This window comes from Erythranthe guttata, chromosome 2, assembly GCF_056151865.1.
Source record: "Erythranthe guttata isolate IM_541 chromosome 2, IM_541, whole genome shotgun sequence".
Classification (NCBI taxonomy): Eukaryota; Viridiplantae; Streptophyta; class Magnoliopsida; order Lamiales; family Phrymaceae; genus Erythranthe; species Erythranthe guttata.
Genome location: NC_142534.1, coordinates 16,009,626 through 16,029,220, shown reverse-complemented (window position 1 = coordinate 16,029,220; position 19,595 = coordinate 16,009,626). Strand labels below are relative to the sequence as shown.

Sequence of the window (19,595 nt, the reverse complement as noted above, 5' to 3'; positions counted from 1 at the left end):
CCTTAAGGACTTGACCTAAATGCTCTCTTAATATCAGATTTTGAACGTAGACGTCGGACCTGTGGGTAGACTCTAACTACACTGGAGACGGGGATTAGGGTATTTTAGTGTCTGGGTTAGCGAATATAGAATTGATATTAGATTCGGATTTGTAGATCTTTATCGATAGTACACTGGTGGATTTTACCCTAGAAGCCATCACACGTCGGAATTCCTCGCTTGTCCTGGCGGACCGTTGTTTTTATTTTTGTTTCCTTTTGGCTTCATGTCATCTCCCATCTTTTTCTCTCGTCTAGATAAAGTTTAGGATAGTATAATTACGGTACTTGGTAGATTTAGGAACTTAATTCCCTATGAATCGATATCTGGAATTCACTATTCTACAAAACGCGATACTGTACACTTGCGGTTATTTATACGTAGGTTTTACGTGTATCAATAGTAGCAAAATTCGACGGGTAACTGTCGAATGTTACTGCTATTTTCGACAATTAAGTGTCGAAAATGAGTAAAATATCAATTATTATGTTGTTCGACACATACATGTCGAAAAATAAGCACATTTTCGACCTGTATGTGTCGAAAGTTGATGGCGAATTTAAAAAAAAAAAAAAAGAATGAAAATCGATGTTTTAGCTCAAAAAATACATGAATACATACCTTAATGGGTTCTCCTTGCTCGTAAACTACCATTCTATTGTCATTTGACGCCATTTTGCAAGTTGTGTAAGGTTTTGATTTCTTTTGTTTTGAGGTTTTTGGGGGAGGGAGAAGAAGGAGGTGGAGGAGGTGAGGGGTTTGTGAGGGAGGAGGGAAATTGTTTTTTAGGGTTTTTGATTATTTGGTATTTAAGAAAGAAAAATAGTATTTGTAATATTTTTTTTGTTTTAATTTTCGTTAAGGGGATTAAAGTAATTTACCATTAATTATTTATTGTTTATTTTTTTGGTATTCAAGTAAGCAAAAGTTGGGATTTGTTATAGTGATCCCCAAAAACCATTTTGTTATGTAGATGTACCCAACAAATCCTTACAGTAGTGGGCCCTGGGCCCACCACCACACATTTATTGTTTAGTGGGCCTTAATATTATTTATTGTACCCAATTTTGGACACAAATATCAAAAGTGGATGGACAACTACAAGTTGAAATGTTTCGTAAAGTCTTGAGGCCTTTACTTATCAAAATAAATAAATAAATAAATAATAATAATAATAATAATAATAATAATAATAATAATAATAATAATAATAATAATAATAATAATAATTAATAAGTGCGTCCTTAGTACTAGTAATTTTATATACGCGGAGGAGGACCGTTAGCTCGGTTTTTTCATTGTTCGATTTTATCACAAGCAATCGAAATTGCCAAAAAAAATCATATGTGATAAATCTACGAAAATCGAAATCTATTTATTTATTACTATAGAAGGGAAAGTTTGGATCTAAACCACATTGGGGTAAACCAATTAATTAATTTAATTCATTGTTGATTGTGCCTATACTTATTTACATGGTCATCATTTTCTTAAAAATATCAATATTTTCAATCTCACAATATTGGATCATAAAATGTTGTGCTTTATTCTAATCACTATGGATAATCCTACTCCCAATAAATATGAAAATGGTTCTTGAAATCTCATATTATTATATTATTTTCACTGTTCAATGAAAAATTACACCTAATTGTCATAAAATCGACATAATTTACACAATATCATAAATTGGATTAGATATAGGTGGTGTTTGCAAAAACTTTTTAAAATAGCTTCTGAACTTTTTTTTGCTTATAATTTGTTTTCAGTTGTTGTAAAATCAATAATTAATTTTGCTTCTCTTATAATACGTTTGTTTTAAACTTTTTATTTAAAAAGAACCCTTAGACCAACATTTTCTATTTAAGTTCATTTTCCAAAATATTTACAAATACCCCAAATTTTTAAAAATAAGCACTTAATACCACTAATTGACCGAACTTAAGGTAATTACGCAAGAACTCGAGATTCGATTCGATTTAGGGTCGGCACAACATGACTAGCACGTCTAAGTATTGACCGAGTCTAATATGAAGACCGGCCGTTGAAGGTACTCTTCACCTTGGTTGGATAGATTAGTTGTACCTTTGCTATTACTACTTGTACATTGTTTTTTTTCCTAATAAAATAAAATAAAATAAACATTAAAAGTACTAGGAGTAATAAATAAATAATTTTCCCGTATCCATTTTGTTGGATCCAAGAATTCATAAGATGCTTTGAGTAAATTAATGAATAAATAGAATGTACCTTTACCTAAATCTTGTACTTCAAATATACATTTAAAAAGTAACCACTTTTATATTCTTTTCCCCTAATATTTTGTGCAATGGGTGGTGTAAGTGTGTGTAACATCAAATATAATAGGTAAATTACAAACGGTCCCTGAGGTAAGATCAATTTACGAAAAAAATCTTATTTTTATTATAATTACATTCACCCCCTGTAATTCATAAATTACTTACATTAACGCCCTTTTGTATGTGATGGATGTAAGAAATTTACATACTGCAGGGAGCTAGATGTAATTTATAGCTAGATGTAATTTCTAAAAAAAATGGGTTGTTTTGTAATTGCACTTTACCTCAGGGAGATGATTGTAATTTACCCGATATAATATAATTAAGAATAATTACTTTTGCAAAGATCTAATGATATAAGATCAAATTCAAGATTAAAATAACATTCAACAAAACACAATAAAAAAATTATAATATAAAACTACTATAATCCAAGATATTGGAACAAAAAAGACATCGGACCAACTTCACCTTATCAATCGTTCAAAGCAAATAATTAACATAACACGTTGGAGACGTATTTCATACAAACACGCTACATGTAACTAAAATTAATGTAATCGGATTCTAATGCAATCTAGTACATCCAAAAAAATTCTCGAAATAGTAGATCAAACTATTATAGTAAATCAAACACTACCGATTACTTAACCTGCAAAATTTTCGTGCAAAATATTAATAATATTAATTGGAGGACCCTAATGTTAGTTTGATGTTGAAGTGTAACATAGCTTCGTAGCTTTCACCAAATCTTCTATTATATGTTTTGTTGCCTTTCGTTATTGAAATTAATGTGACATTTGGAGAAAAAGCAAATCTTAATTTTTCTTTTTTTTTTCCTTTTTATTATTAATGTGAAACAATTAGGTATATATGCAAAAAGAAAAAAAAAAAAGTAAGGATTGAGGAACAATTTAGAAAGCAAAAGAATAATGGACCACAATTGGTTGGCACATGAAAATCATAACATCCCCAAATTGAAAATTGCCTACCTTTTACCTAAATCTACCTTTTTCATTTTTTGCTACTTTTGAATTGCACTTATATAATCCACTATTCTCAAATAAAAAAAGTAACTACACCCAAATAAATAATGCAAATATAATCGAAAAAATACACAAAATTCGAAAATTCAGTTTCAATTTTCACCTCTACATGCAGTTGACATATACACTCAAGATATGTATACAGTACGACCGCGTGTATTTATTTAACAAACGATTTAGTAGAAATCAAAAAAGTGTCCTCCGCATAATTAGTCGGGCGAAATTCCAACACCTATGCTATATATTATTTATTTGGAAAAAATGACAAAAAAATATTTAAATCCAATATGAGCCCTTTATCAAATAAATTATCCAAAAAACAAAAAAAAAAAAAGTAAATGAAATGAAAAGTTATTGCTTGAATAGCAAAGAAAGAAAACCAACAAAGTTTGTTGACAAGCCCATGCGTGTAGGCCATAACCATAACTTGGAAGCCTTTTATATCATTTATACGTGTAACCACAAGCAAAGTACACATGTTAGTGTGTGTGTTTGTGTGTGTGTGTGTGTGTGTGGTCAAAATTATTTTTTAATAAATTTATACAAATGATGATATGGTCCACGCTTGGCCAACATCCCATGTGAGGAGAAAAGACTAAATTCTAGAAATTAAATGGACGCTTTTGCAAAAAATAAAATAAAAATTAGTGCTTAATATTATTTAGGGCAAAGTGCACTTCACCCCTCCAAATATTATTTGTTTGCAGTAAACCCCCCGACAAACATAAAATGGAGAACTCCCTCCTTGAAATTACAAAATGCATTGCACATTGCCCCGATTGTAAAATTTTTGGTAGAGTGAAGTGTTTTAGATGGGTAGTTTTGTCATTTAAAGTGCTTCGATTCCGCTTTGATAATTCCCTAGCCGAATTTCGCATTTAAATGATGATATTCTTTCTTGATCAATTGTGAGAAGTTAATATTTCTATTTTTCTCAGGAATCAAATTTAATCATCATAAATGAAACTTAAATAAGAACGAAAAAAAAAAGAAGAAATCCGACTTTTCTGTATCCGAAATACCCACTTTTGTTAATAAACATTCAAATTGCATTTTTTTCTTACAAACATCATAAATTTACGTTTTTTTACCTTACAACTGGTGGTGATTTGATTCGGGATATTAAGAGTACTCATAAGTCATAATTGATCATCTGAATAATCTCATTTAACGAAATATTACGGTGGATATACTAAAGGCGAACTGATTCACATTAATTGACAAAACTACCCTTCTAAAACACTTCACTCTACCAAAGATTCTACAATCGGAGCAAAGTGCAATGCATTTTGTATTTTCAAGGGGGGAGTTCCTCTTTTTCTTGTTTATAGGGGGTTTAATGCAAACACTGAATTTTTGAGGGGTTGAAAGTGAATTTTGCACTATTATTTATTTTAATGAAATTTATCTAAGACTTACGTGGACTCATAGGGTCTAAGCATAGTCGTTACTTTGACTTGAACATAGGAAATTAGTCGTACTTTGAGAAACTTGTGTCCAAGGTTAATTTGGTCATTTTGAATTAACTATACATTTTAAAGGTATTTTTCTTGGAATATTAATATACATCAACCGAATCAAATATATAAACTTACTTTTATAATGTGACTAATTGTTACATAATTTATATATAAAAAATATTAAAAAAAAAAGAAAAAAATATTACTAACTTCATGCCAATTTATTTTCGTTTTGAAAACTGATATATCCCATTAATAAAGTAGTAAAATTGATAAATAATAATTAATTATGTATTGGACTCCTAAAATGATAAAATAAAATTAGGAAATTTTATTATTTTTCACTGAAATTTTAAACTGATTAGTTTTTTTTTTTCTTTTTTTTTTGGGGTGCAATTATCCATTTTATTTTAGCGAATGAGGCAAATTAAACGGCACGAATTAAGTAATATGATTAATTTTATAACAAATATCCTATACTTCATAGATATATTTATTTTTCATATACTACAATATTGAATTATATTTTATTTTAAATATAAAAAGGAAGGAAAGAAGGTAAAATAAAAAAAACATTATCAAGATCCAGATCATAAATTCATCAAGTAAATCTCTCTCTCTCTCTCTTCTTTCTCTCTCTTAAAAACAGGCGCAGGCCACCCAACTCAACAGAACTGCACCAACATTAACAGAATCTCCATTTCTAGAGAGAGAAAAGAAAACTCAATACATACATATATAGATTTTTTGGAGTGAGAGAGAAAACCTATGTTCTAGCTATATATATACATATATATATGTATATATAACCTGAGTCGAGAAAACCTGCACATACATACAAAAATCTCGAACGTTCCTGAGTAATATGCAATGTATACTCGCAAATGCAATTGAACAGCGGAGCTTTTTTTTGCTGATGTACGATAGATCTTGAATCTCACCAGAGGAATCTTCCGTTTCTCGATAGTGAAACGGTTCGAGGAACGGCAACTTGTTGTTGGTTGATCCAACTCCTTCCGCATTCGGAGTCGGTTTTTTTTTTTTAATAATTAATTTCAGATTTGAATTCGTAGTCGAATTTTGGTTGGCGTAATTGAATTGGGGGAATATTTGGAAAGAATTAAATAATCGTAATTGAAGACGGAGTAGGAGCGGAGGAATGGATGATAGAGGAGGAGGAGGAGGAGGATCGTTCGTGGCGGTGAGGCGAATTTCTCAAGGATTGGATCGAGGAAATGCTTGCCATTCTACTTCTGGTATATTCCGTTTTCTTATGCTTAATTTTTCTGTCCGTTTATTTTTTCTGAATTTATATCCACATTTTTCTGGTGTAGTTTTGTGTAGAAAAGTGTGCATTGAAGTTGTGGATTGTGAATTGAGAAAAAAAGTTACGTTAATTGATGCCTATTTGCATTGAGATTTGTGGTTCGATTTCTTTTTGCTGTTTCCGAACCGGTCTGCAATTTGATCTTTCTGCAATCTGTTTATTCTTTTTATTGATATGCAGCAATCTTTTGAACTTGATGTTTTACCGGTTTTTCCGATAGATAATTATATATTTGAAACAGAGGTACTGTTGTATATTATTTGAAATATAGAGCAGATCTTCTGTATCGGATAAAGCGTCAACGTGTTTACTACTGTTTTACTCAATCACTGTGATGCATGGGGCTCTTTGTGCCACTAGAGCCAGGGTAAATTTCACAGCTTTCTGATAATACATGTTTGCTCCATGAAGTTCTGATCCTTCTAAATCATCTTTGAGGTGTTGAATATGTTCGTACGTGTTATACCTATGTTCATTTGAATAGTATCTGAAGACTATGAAAACTTTTAAACATGTATTGGATAAACATTGCTTATGATATATGAATGTGATACAACTATGAAAACGTGTGCCGGTATCTTTCCTGTTTATTTTTGCGAATCATTTTTCCTTTCTTACAGTGGAGATTGTGGCAGGATCTGCTGCATGGCTAGGCAGAGGCCTTTCATGCGTTTGTGCTCAAAGAAGAGACAGTGATGCTCGGCCATCATTTGATTTGACAGCTTCGCAGGTAATAATTACTCTCTGAATTTGGTTGAAATCTCTGATTTTTTTGTTCAGTGCAATGTTCATATACCCCTACCACCCTCCCTCCCCCACCCCATCTTCTGCAAGTCATTCATGTATCAATTTCATTTTTCATTGTTCCAAACTTGTTATTTTTATCTTCTTTTTCTGATTAAATGTGATCTAGTTAGCTTTCTGTTAAATGCTAGTGTGTTTCTGATAGATCTAGATGGCATAGCATGATCGAACATGAAACGTGGCGTAGTAAATTCCAGTATGTCCTACTTGCATAGCTGCTCTTTTCTCATGGTCCTGCATAAATTTGTGTTTTAACAGCTAGAACAGCTCAAATGTGATAGGAACTGCTTCAAAATAACATGTCCAAGGAGTAGTATTTTGTTATGCATTTGCTCACTACTAGATCCTGATTTTTTCCTTTATCATTTATGTACCAGGAGGAATGCCTACATAGGCTACAGAGCCGGATAGATGTTGCTTACGATAGCTCTGTTCGCGAACATCAGGTATTGTTTGTTATGAAGTTATTTGGTATCCATAATATCATTGGAAGACTGTTGGTTAATATAAATAATTAAATATGACCTATATAGATACATCTTTTTGTCATAATCTTTTGGCTTTTGTTTGGCAGGAAGCTTTAAGGGCATTGTGGCATGCAGCCTTTCCTGGGGAAGAACTCTGTGGTTTAATATCAGAGCAGTGGAAGGAAATGGGTTGGCAGGGAAAAGACCCATCTACAGATTTTAGGTATTCTATCACTCTCCTGAACTTTATTTCGATCCCTTGAACCAAATTGGCTTGACTTTTAATTGCCTAGTTGCTTTCATCCTTGAAACTATGGCTTTTATTTTTGTAGGGGTGGAGGTTTCATATCGTTGGAAAATTTGTTATACTTCGGCAGGAACTTTCCGGTATGTTCACTCCCTCTCTCCTTCATCTATCTATTTCTCTGTGTGTGTACAAGAAACATTTTTGTATTTGAGATAAATATCCTGTCTTCCAGTCTCTGTAATGTTTTTTTTGCTCTCCACTCTATATTATTCCGATTGAACTTGTTCCTCTGGATTGATTTTATCTTTTTATTTTGTGTTTTATGGATCTCTACATGCAAAAACGAATGAGCTAGTTTTCATCTGTACACTTGCATAGTAAGTTGAGATACTATAATATGTATTACATCTATTTTAAGTTCTCCAAATTGATCCTTGTACTAAATTTCTGCCTCAGACATGTAAGGTTTTGGATACTTGGTGAACAAAAATGTCCCTCTAAAAGCCTGTGAACTAGGTTCAAAATTCAAGAAAGAAAAAGTCATGCTTGTGTTGTTTCCTTTAAATAATAGTGTCATTGTACATTTATTTGAATTGTGAGAGCATCATTGCCTTGGCATGAAGCTCTTGGATGGAGCATGGAGAACTTATATGCCCAAGCTATAGTCCCAGAAATATTAGGAAAAATGTGGCTTTCACAAGCTTAGTGCTTAGATTGCCTTGAGAGAAGTGAAAGGCTACTCATGAGTAAACGAGAACAATCGTTTTCAATAAGCTCATTTGGCATCTCAAATTTCCATATCTAGTATCTAAGGGATTTGGCCCTTATGGTCATCTATCTTCATCATTTATGTTGAATTTTTTATTCGTACAAAATCTTACCACGTGTATTTTCACAGAAATCTTTTCAGGATCTTCTTCGGAAGAAGGAAGGTGATCGAGCCATGTGGGAATACCCCTTTGCTGTAGCTGGTGTGAACATCACCTTCATGCTTATTCAGATACTTGACCTTGAAGCAGGTAACTTTTAAAATGTTTTGACGCAAAACAGGCAATATCAGTCTTAGAATAAGGTCATTTTGTCCTATTTTCCTTCTCTTATGTTATGATTTAAATGCATCCTTTATCTGCAGTTTTGACTGGAAAAAGTTTCTAATCAGTTTATATCTATGTTAGTGCCAAAATTATTTGTAAAATGAAAAATTATCGAACATAAAGTGGCTGTTTATCCTCCCATTTCTTGGTTTTCTGGAAATTGGGGTTGAGTAGCTAGATCTTTTTATTTGTTTTCGCCTATGCTTCTTTTGAGATGTGATTGAAGAACCACTTGGTCCTGTGTTACAACAATCTTTTCTCGAATATTTTCTTTGAGTGCATGCAGTTACATTCTTTGTCCTAAGGTTAGGAATAGCAATATGCTGTTCGGCATTCGGATTAACTCTGTTGTGCACACATAGGCAGTAGCTCCAGTCTAACATATCTTAGCGAGCATGTGAAAAAGTTGTTGCTGTTTGTTCATCAGCTAATATCTTACTCATCTTTTTTGCAGTGAAGCCCAGAACGCTTGTTGGGGCAACCTTCTTGAAGTTTCTTGCAGGTAATGGTTTCCATTTACACTCTTCCCCTATGGTAATACATGCTATTAATTTGGTTTGCGTATAAGTTTACTCTTTGTCGAACTTCTAGCTAGTTCCAAGTATTTTTGCACTTCCGTTGAGGTTTCTTTCATTTTGATATGACAGAAAATGAAGCAGCGTTTGACCTTTTATATTGTATCACATTCAAACTAATGGATCATCAATGGCTTGCCATGCATGCTTCTTACATGGATTTCAATGTAAGTATTCTCACTAATTCTTCAGAATTAATCATGTGTTTAAAGAATAGTCAACATTCTCGTATAGTCTTTATACATCCTCTTTCGAAAATTCTCATTGTGAAAAATAGTTTCGAAGTATGTTTCTCATCCCTTTTGCTCACGAATATTTCTTTTGGTTATGCTCTGTCTGATTTAATTCTGTTTCATTTTCTTATTTTCTTTCTGACATGGTACGCTTAGACTGTGATGAAAGCTACTCGGCGACAGCTGGAGAGGGAGCTTCTGCAAGAAGACATTGCACGACTTGAAGACTTACCCTGCTACAGCCTTCTCACTCGATAGATAGCTCTCCCGTTTTTTTTTATCCAGGGTATGAATAGAAGCTTCCAAGCAAGATGATTCTATATCTTCAGGTTGTAGGTTTTTTGGGCTTTTTCGGTTATTTTCGACTGATTATTCGGAATGGATAAAAAGAGGCACTTATAAGCTAGTCTGTAATGCTAAAGCAAGTAATTAGAGCTTTTCAATTCCTTTGCTGCAAGCTTGCTTTTGTTAGTACATGTATTTGTCGATGCTCGTGTGATGTTCGCACACAGTAACAAGAAGCAATGCAAATGCAAAATATATTACGTCACTCAAGTTTTTATTCGATTTTGGCAAGAAAGTTCACAATTAAGACGCAAAATAGTTAAACTTGAAGATACATATATAAGCCACGACAATACATATAATAATTAATAATCGTAGCCTCGATCAAATTTCAAGTTTTACTCATTGATCCAATGGTGAAGGCTGCTCCTCCATTCAGCAATTCCTTCCGGAAACCAAAGACCAATCTCCTTTCTTGCACTCTCAACTGCATCACTGCCATGAATAACATTCCTGTGCGCATTCGAATCATCTTATTATATAGACTTTTATACACTTGCATATTTATTATATATTCTACACACATCCACATGTATGTGTGCGTAGTCATGTGTAAATCTATTGTTCGAATGTGTTTCATCAGGTGTAGTTATCTACAAAGTTCAAAATACAACAACCCTACTATGCGTCTAAAATACGAAATCAGTGCGGATTTAAAAAAAAATAGATAAATAAATAACACGATTATGAAGAAATTTACCTGCCAATAGCAATGGCGTAATCACCACGGATGGTTCCGGGTGCTGAGTCAGCAGGGTTAGTGGCTCCGATAATCTTTCTTCCGGTGACCACCACATTCTTACCCTCCCAAACCATAGCAACAACTGGCCCTGAGATTATGTACTTAACGAGACCACTGAAGAACGGCTTTTCAGATAAATCGGCATAGTGCTTTTCAGCAAAAGAGCGATCCACTGTCATAAATTTCAGACCTGTTTTAACAGCAGAATCCATTTTATTAATTCACAAACAAAATATAATATTTCAGATAATCGAATGCATCTTTAAAAGTTCATGTCTGGTTATCGATTGTTGTTTTTCGAAAAATCGTAATTGATAATATTTTTTGTCGGAAATAGTTTATCTATTCAGCTCGTGAACTAGATGAAAGCTTCCCTAATTAGCATACGAAAAGAGAAGTTTCATACATATATGCATGCCTCTAATTGAGCATAAATCATAATTAAGCAAGATGAAAAAATAAAGTGATTATATAACACAATGAGTGATTACAGGGTTGACATTTCATCACTTAATGAAGAACAACAACATTAGAGAATCAAAAAAGCAACCTTTTAGGGTGAAACCTTTCTTCTCAAACCTGCCAATAATCTCACCTACCTGAATTAATACAAATAACATTAATATTAAAAAAAAAAAAAAATCGGTAATGATTGATAGATGTACGAATTCTCAACAAAAATTGGAGAAACTAAATTGCCGTAAGAAAGTAAAGAACGAACCAGGCCTCTTTGAACACCATCAGGTTTGATCATAATGAAAGTCTGCTCCATTTTTCACTCAGGCGGCTGTTTGTGTAATGGAATTCGAGTTTCAATACAGTGAGGAGTGAGATACAGAGGCTATATATATAGAGATATAATATTACATATATACCCTACGTGGATCCTTTATTTCGCTTTGGAATATTCTGTTAAAGAACCACTTTAATTGATTCTTTTTAAATAGTAGACAATTTAAAAAAGGGAATCGTAAAAGATAGTAGAAAATAAAGAGATGGATTATTTCTGAATATTCTTTTGTCCAGAAATGGTCCAATCTCTCAGATAATATTATTCTCCATAAAAATAAAATAAAATAAAATAAAAATAGAGATCAATTTTGAGTCTTCCTTCAATCTATTTCAAGCAATATACCCACAAATCATGTACTCTTCAACAAATGCAGCATTATATTCAATACATCGGATAGATCTTTACCATTCATAAGCACGCAAACACACACACCCATATTGGTGTGTGTAGATCAATGGTAAAAATCCATCTGGTCTAACCTTCACCGGGTGTTATAGAAAGACGAAACGAAAGCAAAAACGCAATTTGTAATTTCACGGTCACAATAAAGATCACCAATAATCTCCACAGGAGCACACCCCATTCTTGAAATGATGAAACCTATGCATATCACGCACAATAATCTCCCGTTCGGTCACAAGAGAGATATACTTGGTCGCATTATGGCAGTCTCCACAAACCCTAAGATTCTTCCTTATATGAATAGTAGTACCCGGACTCGAATTGATAAGCCCGAATGAAATCGCAAGCTTTTCGCTATGAGTATTAAGCAACTGCTCCTGAACATCCTCCTCCACATCGTGTATCGAACTAGTATCCGGTACATAGCCAGCTTCTTTAATCCTATCAATCAATTCTCCCAAGTACGCATATATCCTTTCCGATTGAGGGTGTTTTACACTCCCCGAATAGAAAGTGTGCACCTCGTTTTTCAAGTCAACCGAACTGCAGCCAGGTGTTTTCTGAATACCCTTTTTCTCCATCAAGGTCCTCACTTTGGCAACTTTGTCCCACATCGAAGCTATGGCGTAAATGTTCGCAAGCAAGACGTGATATCCACCATCGTCCGGTTCTAAATCGAAGAGCTTATCAGCTGCTTTTTCACCCAAATCGACGTTTTTGTGAATCTTGCAAGCGCCCAACATTGCTCCAAAGACATTGATTTCCGGTTCGACTGGCATTTGCAGAATGAACTCCCAAGCCTCCTTGAGTTGACCGGCTCGGCCGAGCAAGTCAACCACAGCCCCGTAGTGGTCCATTTTAGGCTCCAACCCGTATTTCTCCTTCATCATTGTGAAATATTTACGGCCTTGTTTTACAAGTCCAGAGTGGCTACAAGCCGAGATTATACATAAAAAAGTTACGTCGTTCGGATTTATCACACTCCCTTTGCTGCACATGTGCTCGAATAACTCCACGGCTTCTTCTCCAAAGCCATGAGTTCCATATCCATCTATCATTGCATTCCATGTTGTCACGTGTCTGTTATCACCCATCGAATCGAACAGCTTTCTTGCTGTGTGGACAGCCCCACACTTCGCGTACATGTCTACGAGAGCTGTCATGGCAAAGACGTTCTTGTCCAAACAAGTTCTTACAGCCAAACCGTGGGCCCACTTCGCTTGTCTCAGCACTGACAGCTCAGCTACAGCTGTAATAACACTTACCAACGAGAACGAATCCAATTTCATGTTCTTTTCTTGCATCTTGCAGAAGAGGCTAATGGCTTCGATCGTGAAGCCGTTTTGCGCGTAGCCTAATATCATAGCATTCCACGAGACTAGAGATTTCATTCTTAGTTTATGAAACAATTGGGCGGCTAAATCGACTCGCTTGCACTTGCAATACATTGAAATCAAAGAGTTCATAACAGAAACATCGGAATCGAGCCCCGAATCAATAACCAGCTTGTGAACAAACTGACCGCGGTTAATGTCGCAGAGATTAGCACATGCGTGCAGAGCTCCCATAACGGTTACATTACTAGGCCTCAATCCTTCATCCAACATCTTTTGGAACAAATCCAATGCTTCCGAATAATCTCCACTCTGAGAATAGCCGTCAATCATTGAGTTCCAAGACACAACGGTTTTGGAAGACATCGAATCGAAAATATGACGCGCGGTCCTAATTAACCCACATTTCGCATACATGTCTAATAAGGCGGTGGAAACATTCACATACGACTCTAAACCGTGTCTCAAGGCGTATGCGTGTATCGATTTTCCGACCCTTAAATTTCCGATATTTGCAGAGGCAGGCAAAATGGTGACCACGGTGACCAAATCCGGAATGTGCCCTTCTTCTTGCATAGCAGAAACTAACTCGAGCGACCGCTTCGGCATACCGTTGTGCGCGAAACCAGCTATGACGGTGTTCCAGCACACCAAATCCTTCTCAGGCATTCTGTCGAACATCTTGTAGGCCTCGTGAATCTCCCTGCATTTCGCGTAAAGATTCATCACACTAGTCATGGAGTACAAATTGTCCGAAAACCCGTTCAATATTAACTGCGCGTGAATCTGCTTACCCCTTCTGACATCGAATTTGTCCGCACAGGCTTTCATTAAATACGCGTAGTTGTACACAATCGGCGAAACCCCGTCGTGCTTCATCCGAGAGAAGAACTTCATAGCAGAATCGAGATTGGACTGCTGCGCGTACCCTTTCAGGAGAGTGTGGTAAAGCGGGTCGACCTTCGATTCGATGGGCTCGAATACTTTGACGGCGTCGTTTAGGCTGCCGAATCTGCAGAACAAACTGACGAGCTTAGTTTGGAACAGGTGCTCGTTGTAGAGGCCGCTTTTCATGATGAGGGGGATGAATTGCTGGAGCTCTTTCATGGAAGTGCATATCTCGAGGAGGATTGCGGCTGGGTGTTTGTATACGTGTGAAGGGATGTGGGTTCTCGGTGAAAGAAATGGAGGGGCCGCGGCGGCGGAGAGCGGCGGCGACGGCGGTGGTGTGCGGGGCAGTAGCAGCGAGCTCATCGGTGTTAACTAACTGTCAAGTCTGGGGAAGAAGAAGAGTGGAGAGCTATTTTTTTATGGATTATTATCATTTTTATATTAATAAAAAACAATACTTACATGTATATAAAATTAATATATATTATATATATATATATATAAAATTATATATATGAAACGATAAGGGTAGAATGGTAATTTACTATCTTTATAAGAACAGGGTCTTTTCGGTAAATAGGAAAAAATAAAGGACTGTCTTGCAATTTACCATTTAAATTGAGATTAAGATGTAATTAATAGTCTCACGAAATTTCACACGCCATGTACAGTGAATCCAAAGCATCCCATTACAATCAAAATCCAATTATATTTTCGTTCAAATATCGAAGAAATCAATTCTATTTCTCTCTCTCCAAACAGCGGATTGAATTTGATTCTCTCTCAGAAGCAGGGTTTACTCGCGAATGGTGCCGCCGTTGTAAGTTTTTTTTTTTTTTTTTTTCAATTCGCCATATATCTGTGCATTTTTTTTCGTAATTTACTTTATTTTTGGTGAATTATGAGTTATTGAGCAACAAAAGAATTCTTCTGTATGTTTTCTGTTCATACGTGTAATCGAAGAAGGAAAGAAGTTGTAGAGTCTATGTTTTGTTGTGATTCGTTTGATCTTTGGGAATAATTTTGGGGGTTTGTTTTTTTTCATTCGAGTTGTTATGAATTTGGCTTTAATTCTTTCAATGCTGCTGGTAATTTTCAAATTTTAGGGTTCTGTATTGAATTTGGGCAACATGCAAGGTTCCTTGTGCAAGAGATCAAGAACACCCCGTTCAAAAAAGTACGCTGTTGATAGATTGAGCCTTTTGCCCGATGATATTCTGCACCAAGTGCTCTCCTCTCTCGATTTTCTGGATGTTGTGAGGACCAGTGTGCTGTCGAAAAGATGGAGGTATGTTTGGACAACGATGCCTTACTTGAACTTCGACATGGATTGGTATGTGCAGCATAATTACGACTTCGACTCTGAACTTTTGGGGCCGCAATACAAGTTCTGGGATTTTATCAAGTGGGCGTTGCTTCTAAGAGATCAGTCTCAAATTATGAGGATTTGCCTGTACTCTGACAACACAATAACACATCAGATTAATGGACTCCTTCGTGTTGCTGCTAGGCAAAAGGTTCAAGAACTTTCCATTCTTGATGGGGATTACACTGCCTATGGGTTGGAATTCCCTCGTGTTCTTTGCGATACATTGGCAGTTCTTACAGTGAATTTCCATGACACCATCCCGCTGAGAGTTACGGCTGTGTTCAGTAATATCAGAAGCCTTAAGTTGACAAGAGTTCATATATCAGGCAATGCTGCTGAGAAACTCCTTTCAAGCGGATGCGCTAAACTCGAGGATGTTTATCTAGAAGATTGTCAAGTCGGAGATCTTGAGCAGATCGATATTTCAGCTGGTAATCTCAAGAATTTGACGATTGTGAATGTCTGCACTCTTGACAAGTTTTGGGTTGTAGGTTGTTTTGATTCTAAACTGAGGGTTTCCGCTCCAAACTTGTTGTCTTTCTGCTACGTTGGGCCAATGCTGCTTGGATTTGCTTTGGTGGATACGGGATCTTTGAAAAATGTCACAGTCCGCCTTCTACGGGTACCTAAGGGATATGAGGATGAATACAAAAATCACGTACTTTGTCCTGAAAGGTTCATTGGGTTTAACAATGCCAAGACTTTGACTTTGTCCACCGTTGTTGTCAAGGTATGTGGACATTCACTTTGTCGTCATATTTCCTTATATGTCTAGAGAGTACAAATGGATGTGTGTAGAGTTTTGTTTGAATATTTGAAACTTTATTTCCAGCTTGTCTGAAATAGAAAAAAGGAATAGCGTAAAGACTTGCCTGAAATATCTTTGTCAACCACTGCCATCTTATAAACCTGTAGATGGCTCATGTAATATGCTTCAAGAATAACATATTCAACCCGTTTTAATAAAATTGTGAATGGCACATTGGAGTCCCAATAGTTAAGGAGTGAGGGGAATATATTCTAATTGAATTAGATGCAATTTACTTTGTCTTGTAAGTCATTTTGTGTTTGTTTACTAGTCCTTTTCATCTTTCCACAGTACTTTTGTCCGACATATTGTGAATCTCAGTGGGACACATTTCTATTGGACAATGTGAATCGTTTAGAGTTGGAATTGAGGCACAATGCCGGTTATATAGAAGGGTTGATCAACTTACTGAAGCTGTCGCCGAACATTGAAGTTCTTGTTGTCAGATTTAAAGAGGTAAAAAGTCTATTTCACACTGTAGTTAAAAATGAAAATACTTAAATCATTCGCAATGCCCATTACAAATATCCTTTTTCAGGATCGACAGATTCCGCGGTCAAGAAAGAAGTCAAGGAAAGGTATTGCACTGTTGCTCAAAATTGCCTGGTATATCTTGATTAACGTTAGAACTAGATTCTCTTTATAGTCATGCATTTTCTTGCTACAAACCAAACCTCTGGATTTTTCTTTCTAGGAGTGCTGCTAATATTTTTGCTCCACCAGGTTTATGTTTATTACTGAGGATAAAAAGTTCTATTGGGTTTTGATTTATTATCTTAACAGCTTTTTCATAGCATAAGTTACTATGTATTTCATGTTAAAATGGTGAGACTGCTCTTTTATGCATTTATACAAACAAAATGGATATGTAATCATGCTCCTTTTCCAGCTTGCTTAGCAATTAAGAACAGCAGCACTTGGAAGTCGAGGATAGAAGCTATAGCATGCTTGTCATATCATGTTAAATTCATCCAAATTGTCGACTTAGATGGTACAGAGATTGCACTTGAGTTGGTTAAGTTTTTACTTCAGAATGGGAAAGTCCTCGAGAGGATGGAAATTATGATTGGGAATGAAAAGAAGAAGCCAAACAGTTTCTTCCAGCCATTAAATCTTCCTAAAACCTCAGAAGTTGTTGTATCTTTCCCCGAGTATGCTCGAAGAAAAATTCCTTGGTTTGATCAAGGGGACTCTGATCCAGAATATGATGACTGAACTAAAGGTAACATTGTTCTTCTGTGACTCCTTCATGTTTTTTTTTTCTTTCTTTCTAGAATCAAGATATCATTGTATTTCTCTGAACCTTGCATCAAGGCGATTATTTTTTAGCCCTTCGTTGGAAATGATAATGTTATCAAGTATGTTCTGACATTCATCATTAGAAATCCTAGATTCTTGAGAGAGAATGATAATTTATAAACGCTATACCAAATAAAGCTTTTACTTGCCCAAAGTTTCTCCAAGTTGATAATTAGATATCTTGATCTTACATTCTCCTGATCAAAGTCAAGTTGCTTTCCAAAACAACTTTCATTATAGCTAACGAAGTCTTTCTCTTCAAAAAATATCCTACCATCTCTTGTAGGAAGTTGCCTATTTTAGTCCACTTTTGGATTTCTGTTGGTACTCGAATAACTTAAATATTTATGAGAAAATCAAACCCTTTGAGTCACTTCTGTTTGATGTTCATTAAGTACATTACCCACCAGTACGTTTGCATGTACAAGTCACAACAAAGTCCAAAATATCTGGTATCAAAATGCTCGAGTGGTGATTATAGTTCTCAACTTGGCCAGACATTTAAAACCAATTCCTTCATAGAAAGGGGCTTCTGTCAGTCTCATCATTTCATTGTTTCAGAACTTTTGCAACCCACCAATAGAACTGCTATATATTATCATGTATATAACCATTCACGTGCACCACCACCAACTGTACTATTATTATGAAAGAAAACGAGGTGACTTTAAAGTTTTTCTGCATCATTTGTTTGTATGGCATGTATATGTTCTTCTGTTAACTATGTCTATAAAGCTATTTATTTGTTCTTGTGGGCAAACTAGAAAATAATGTAATATGAGTGATTAGGATTATCAAGCTGCTGTATTGCCTGATTCCTTATTTAGTTTCGCACAATCGCTTACTGCAGCAAAAAAATTGCACACTTCTTCATTAGAAATTTATAAGTCACATTTCTTCCATTTATACAGTCTCACCTTCTTGCACTTCCCTTCTTTAGGTGTCTAAATGATAGAGAAACTAGTGACAGTGCAATTGTGCTACAGGTAGTCACTGAAGTTCTTTATTCTTTATTTGTGATTTATTTTCATCCTATTAATCATTCTAGTCACAGAACTTTCATTGTGATATTAACGAGTGAATTTTGGTGCATACAGGAAGGGCGTTTCAGAAGTCCAATGATTATGGAGAACTACTGTTCTAGAAGAGCCCAGTGCAAATTCTTCTCTCTTATCTCAGTTAAAATACTATGTGATGAATTGGTTCTTTTTACATGATACATCAGTTACAAGGTACTATAAACTTCTAATTGCGAATTGTGTGTCTTCTATGTTTGGATTTTTCAAAAAAATATACTTGGACCAACTGAAGTGCTTATTTTAGTAACATGGAGTATCGTTTCTATTAGGAATCTTACTTCATTAACTTACTGTTTGATGATAACATATAAGACAATTCTTTCATCTGGTTCAATTAACTTACCATTCTCAGTTGAGGTGAAAATTCCACCGTTTTCATTTTTTTGTAAATTTTACAATCTTTTCGATTGGCTTTTGTACCACAAAGACTGTAACTCTAGGAAGACTCATCACGGGATGTCTGGGAACGTTTTCATTTTCTTCCCACTCTTCCCCAAAATGAATTTATATTTGTTAAGCTTTTCAAAAACTTTCCCCCTCATTCTGAAATACCTTTTTTTTACCAACACCTTTATACATGACTTTTTGCTACAGTGTTTTCCATTTCCTCCAGAAATATAAACAAACTTTACTCATTCTCAAATTCTTCCCCCAAAACATATGTTCCCAAACGAAATGGAAACGAGCCCCAAAACGCTTCCAAACATTTATGTTAATGTATATGAATAATTAGAGAGAGACTGTCGCCGTGTAATCAAAACTAAAAGCCCTTCTAAATAAATACAGCTACTTGCTACTTAGTTGTATGCCATTAATGGTCAAAGGGAAAATCACATGTTTTCCTTCAAATGTCCAGGACTAAAATTATTACCATTTTTCTTATGATCAAAGGGATTATTTGATGTCTTAGTCAATATGAAGGTGCAAGTCATAACAGCTGG

The 19,595-nt window shown here is 35.1% G+C and overlaps 4 protein-coding genes across 6 annotated transcripts; 2 read left to right on the top strand and 2 right to left on the bottom strand.

The window, feature by feature from the left end:
- The first annotated feature begins 5,415 nt into the window (after positions 1-5,415).
- Positions 5,416-10,142, top strand: LOC105954826 (uncharacterized). Of its 2 annotated transcripts, none has more exons than XM_012978517.2 (9): positions 5,416-6,101; positions 6,808-6,902; positions 7,354-7,422; positions 7,551-7,666; positions 7,776-7,830; positions 8,589-8,709; positions 9,239-9,286; positions 9,432-9,526; positions 9,749-10,142. In XM_012978517.2, exons 1-9 carry the CDS (start codon positions 6,005-6,007, stop codon positions 9,848-9,850), a joined length of 798 nt encoding a protein of 265 aa, XP_012833971.2. In that variant the 5' UTR covers positions 5,416-6,004; the 3' UTR covers positions 9,851-10,142. The 2 variants fall into 2 exon arrangements, with proteins under 2 accessions (XP_012833971.2, XP_012833970.2); XM_012978516.2 differs by having other exon boundaries at positions 5,420-6,101; positions 6,793-6,902.
- LOC105954827 (nucleoside diphosphate kinase 1) lies at positions 10,135-11,556 on the bottom strand. The gene is made up of 4 exons (XM_012978518.2): positions 11,401-11,556; positions 11,230-11,278; positions 10,638-10,869; positions 10,135-10,390 (listed from the first exon to the last, which is right to left on the bottom strand). Exons 1-4 carry the CDS (start codon positions 11,449-11,451, stop codon positions 10,276-10,278), a joined length of 447 nt encoding a protein of 148 aa, XP_012833972.1. The 5' UTR covers positions 11,452-11,556; the 3' UTR covers positions 10,135-10,275.
- A 221-nt stretch (positions 11,557-11,777) lies between these two features.
- Positions 11,778-14,529, bottom strand: CRR22 (Pentatricopeptide repeat (PPR) superfamily protein). The gene has a single exon (XM_012978510.2). It carries the CDS (start codon positions 14,460-14,462, stop codon positions 12,024-12,026), a length of 2,439 nt encoding a protein of 812 aa, XP_012833964.2. The 5' UTR covers positions 14,463-14,529; the 3' UTR covers positions 11,778-12,023.
- Positions 14,530-15,167: 638 nt separating this feature from the next.
- Positions 15,168-18,810, top strand: LOC105954825 (putative F-box/FBD/LRR-repeat protein At1g78760). Of its 2 annotated transcripts, XR_016029546.1 has the most exons (6): positions 15,168-16,198; positions 16,568-16,732; positions 16,815-16,854; positions 17,166-17,498; positions 18,516-18,561; positions 18,673-18,810. XR_016029546.1 is itself a non-coding variant. In XM_088813152.1 (4 exons), exons 1-4 carry the CDS (start codon positions 15,230-15,232, stop codon positions 17,489-17,491), a joined length of 1,500 nt encoding a protein of 499 aa, XP_088669278.1. In that variant the 5' UTR covers positions 15,168-15,229; the 3' UTR covers positions 17,492-17,527. The 2 variants fall into 2 exon arrangements, 1 of the variants encoding a protein (XP_088669278.1); XM_088813152.1 differs by lacking the exons at positions 18,516-18,561; positions 18,673-18,810 and having other exon boundaries at positions 17,166-17,527.
- The last annotated feature ends 785 nt before the right edge of the window (positions 18,811-19,595 follow it).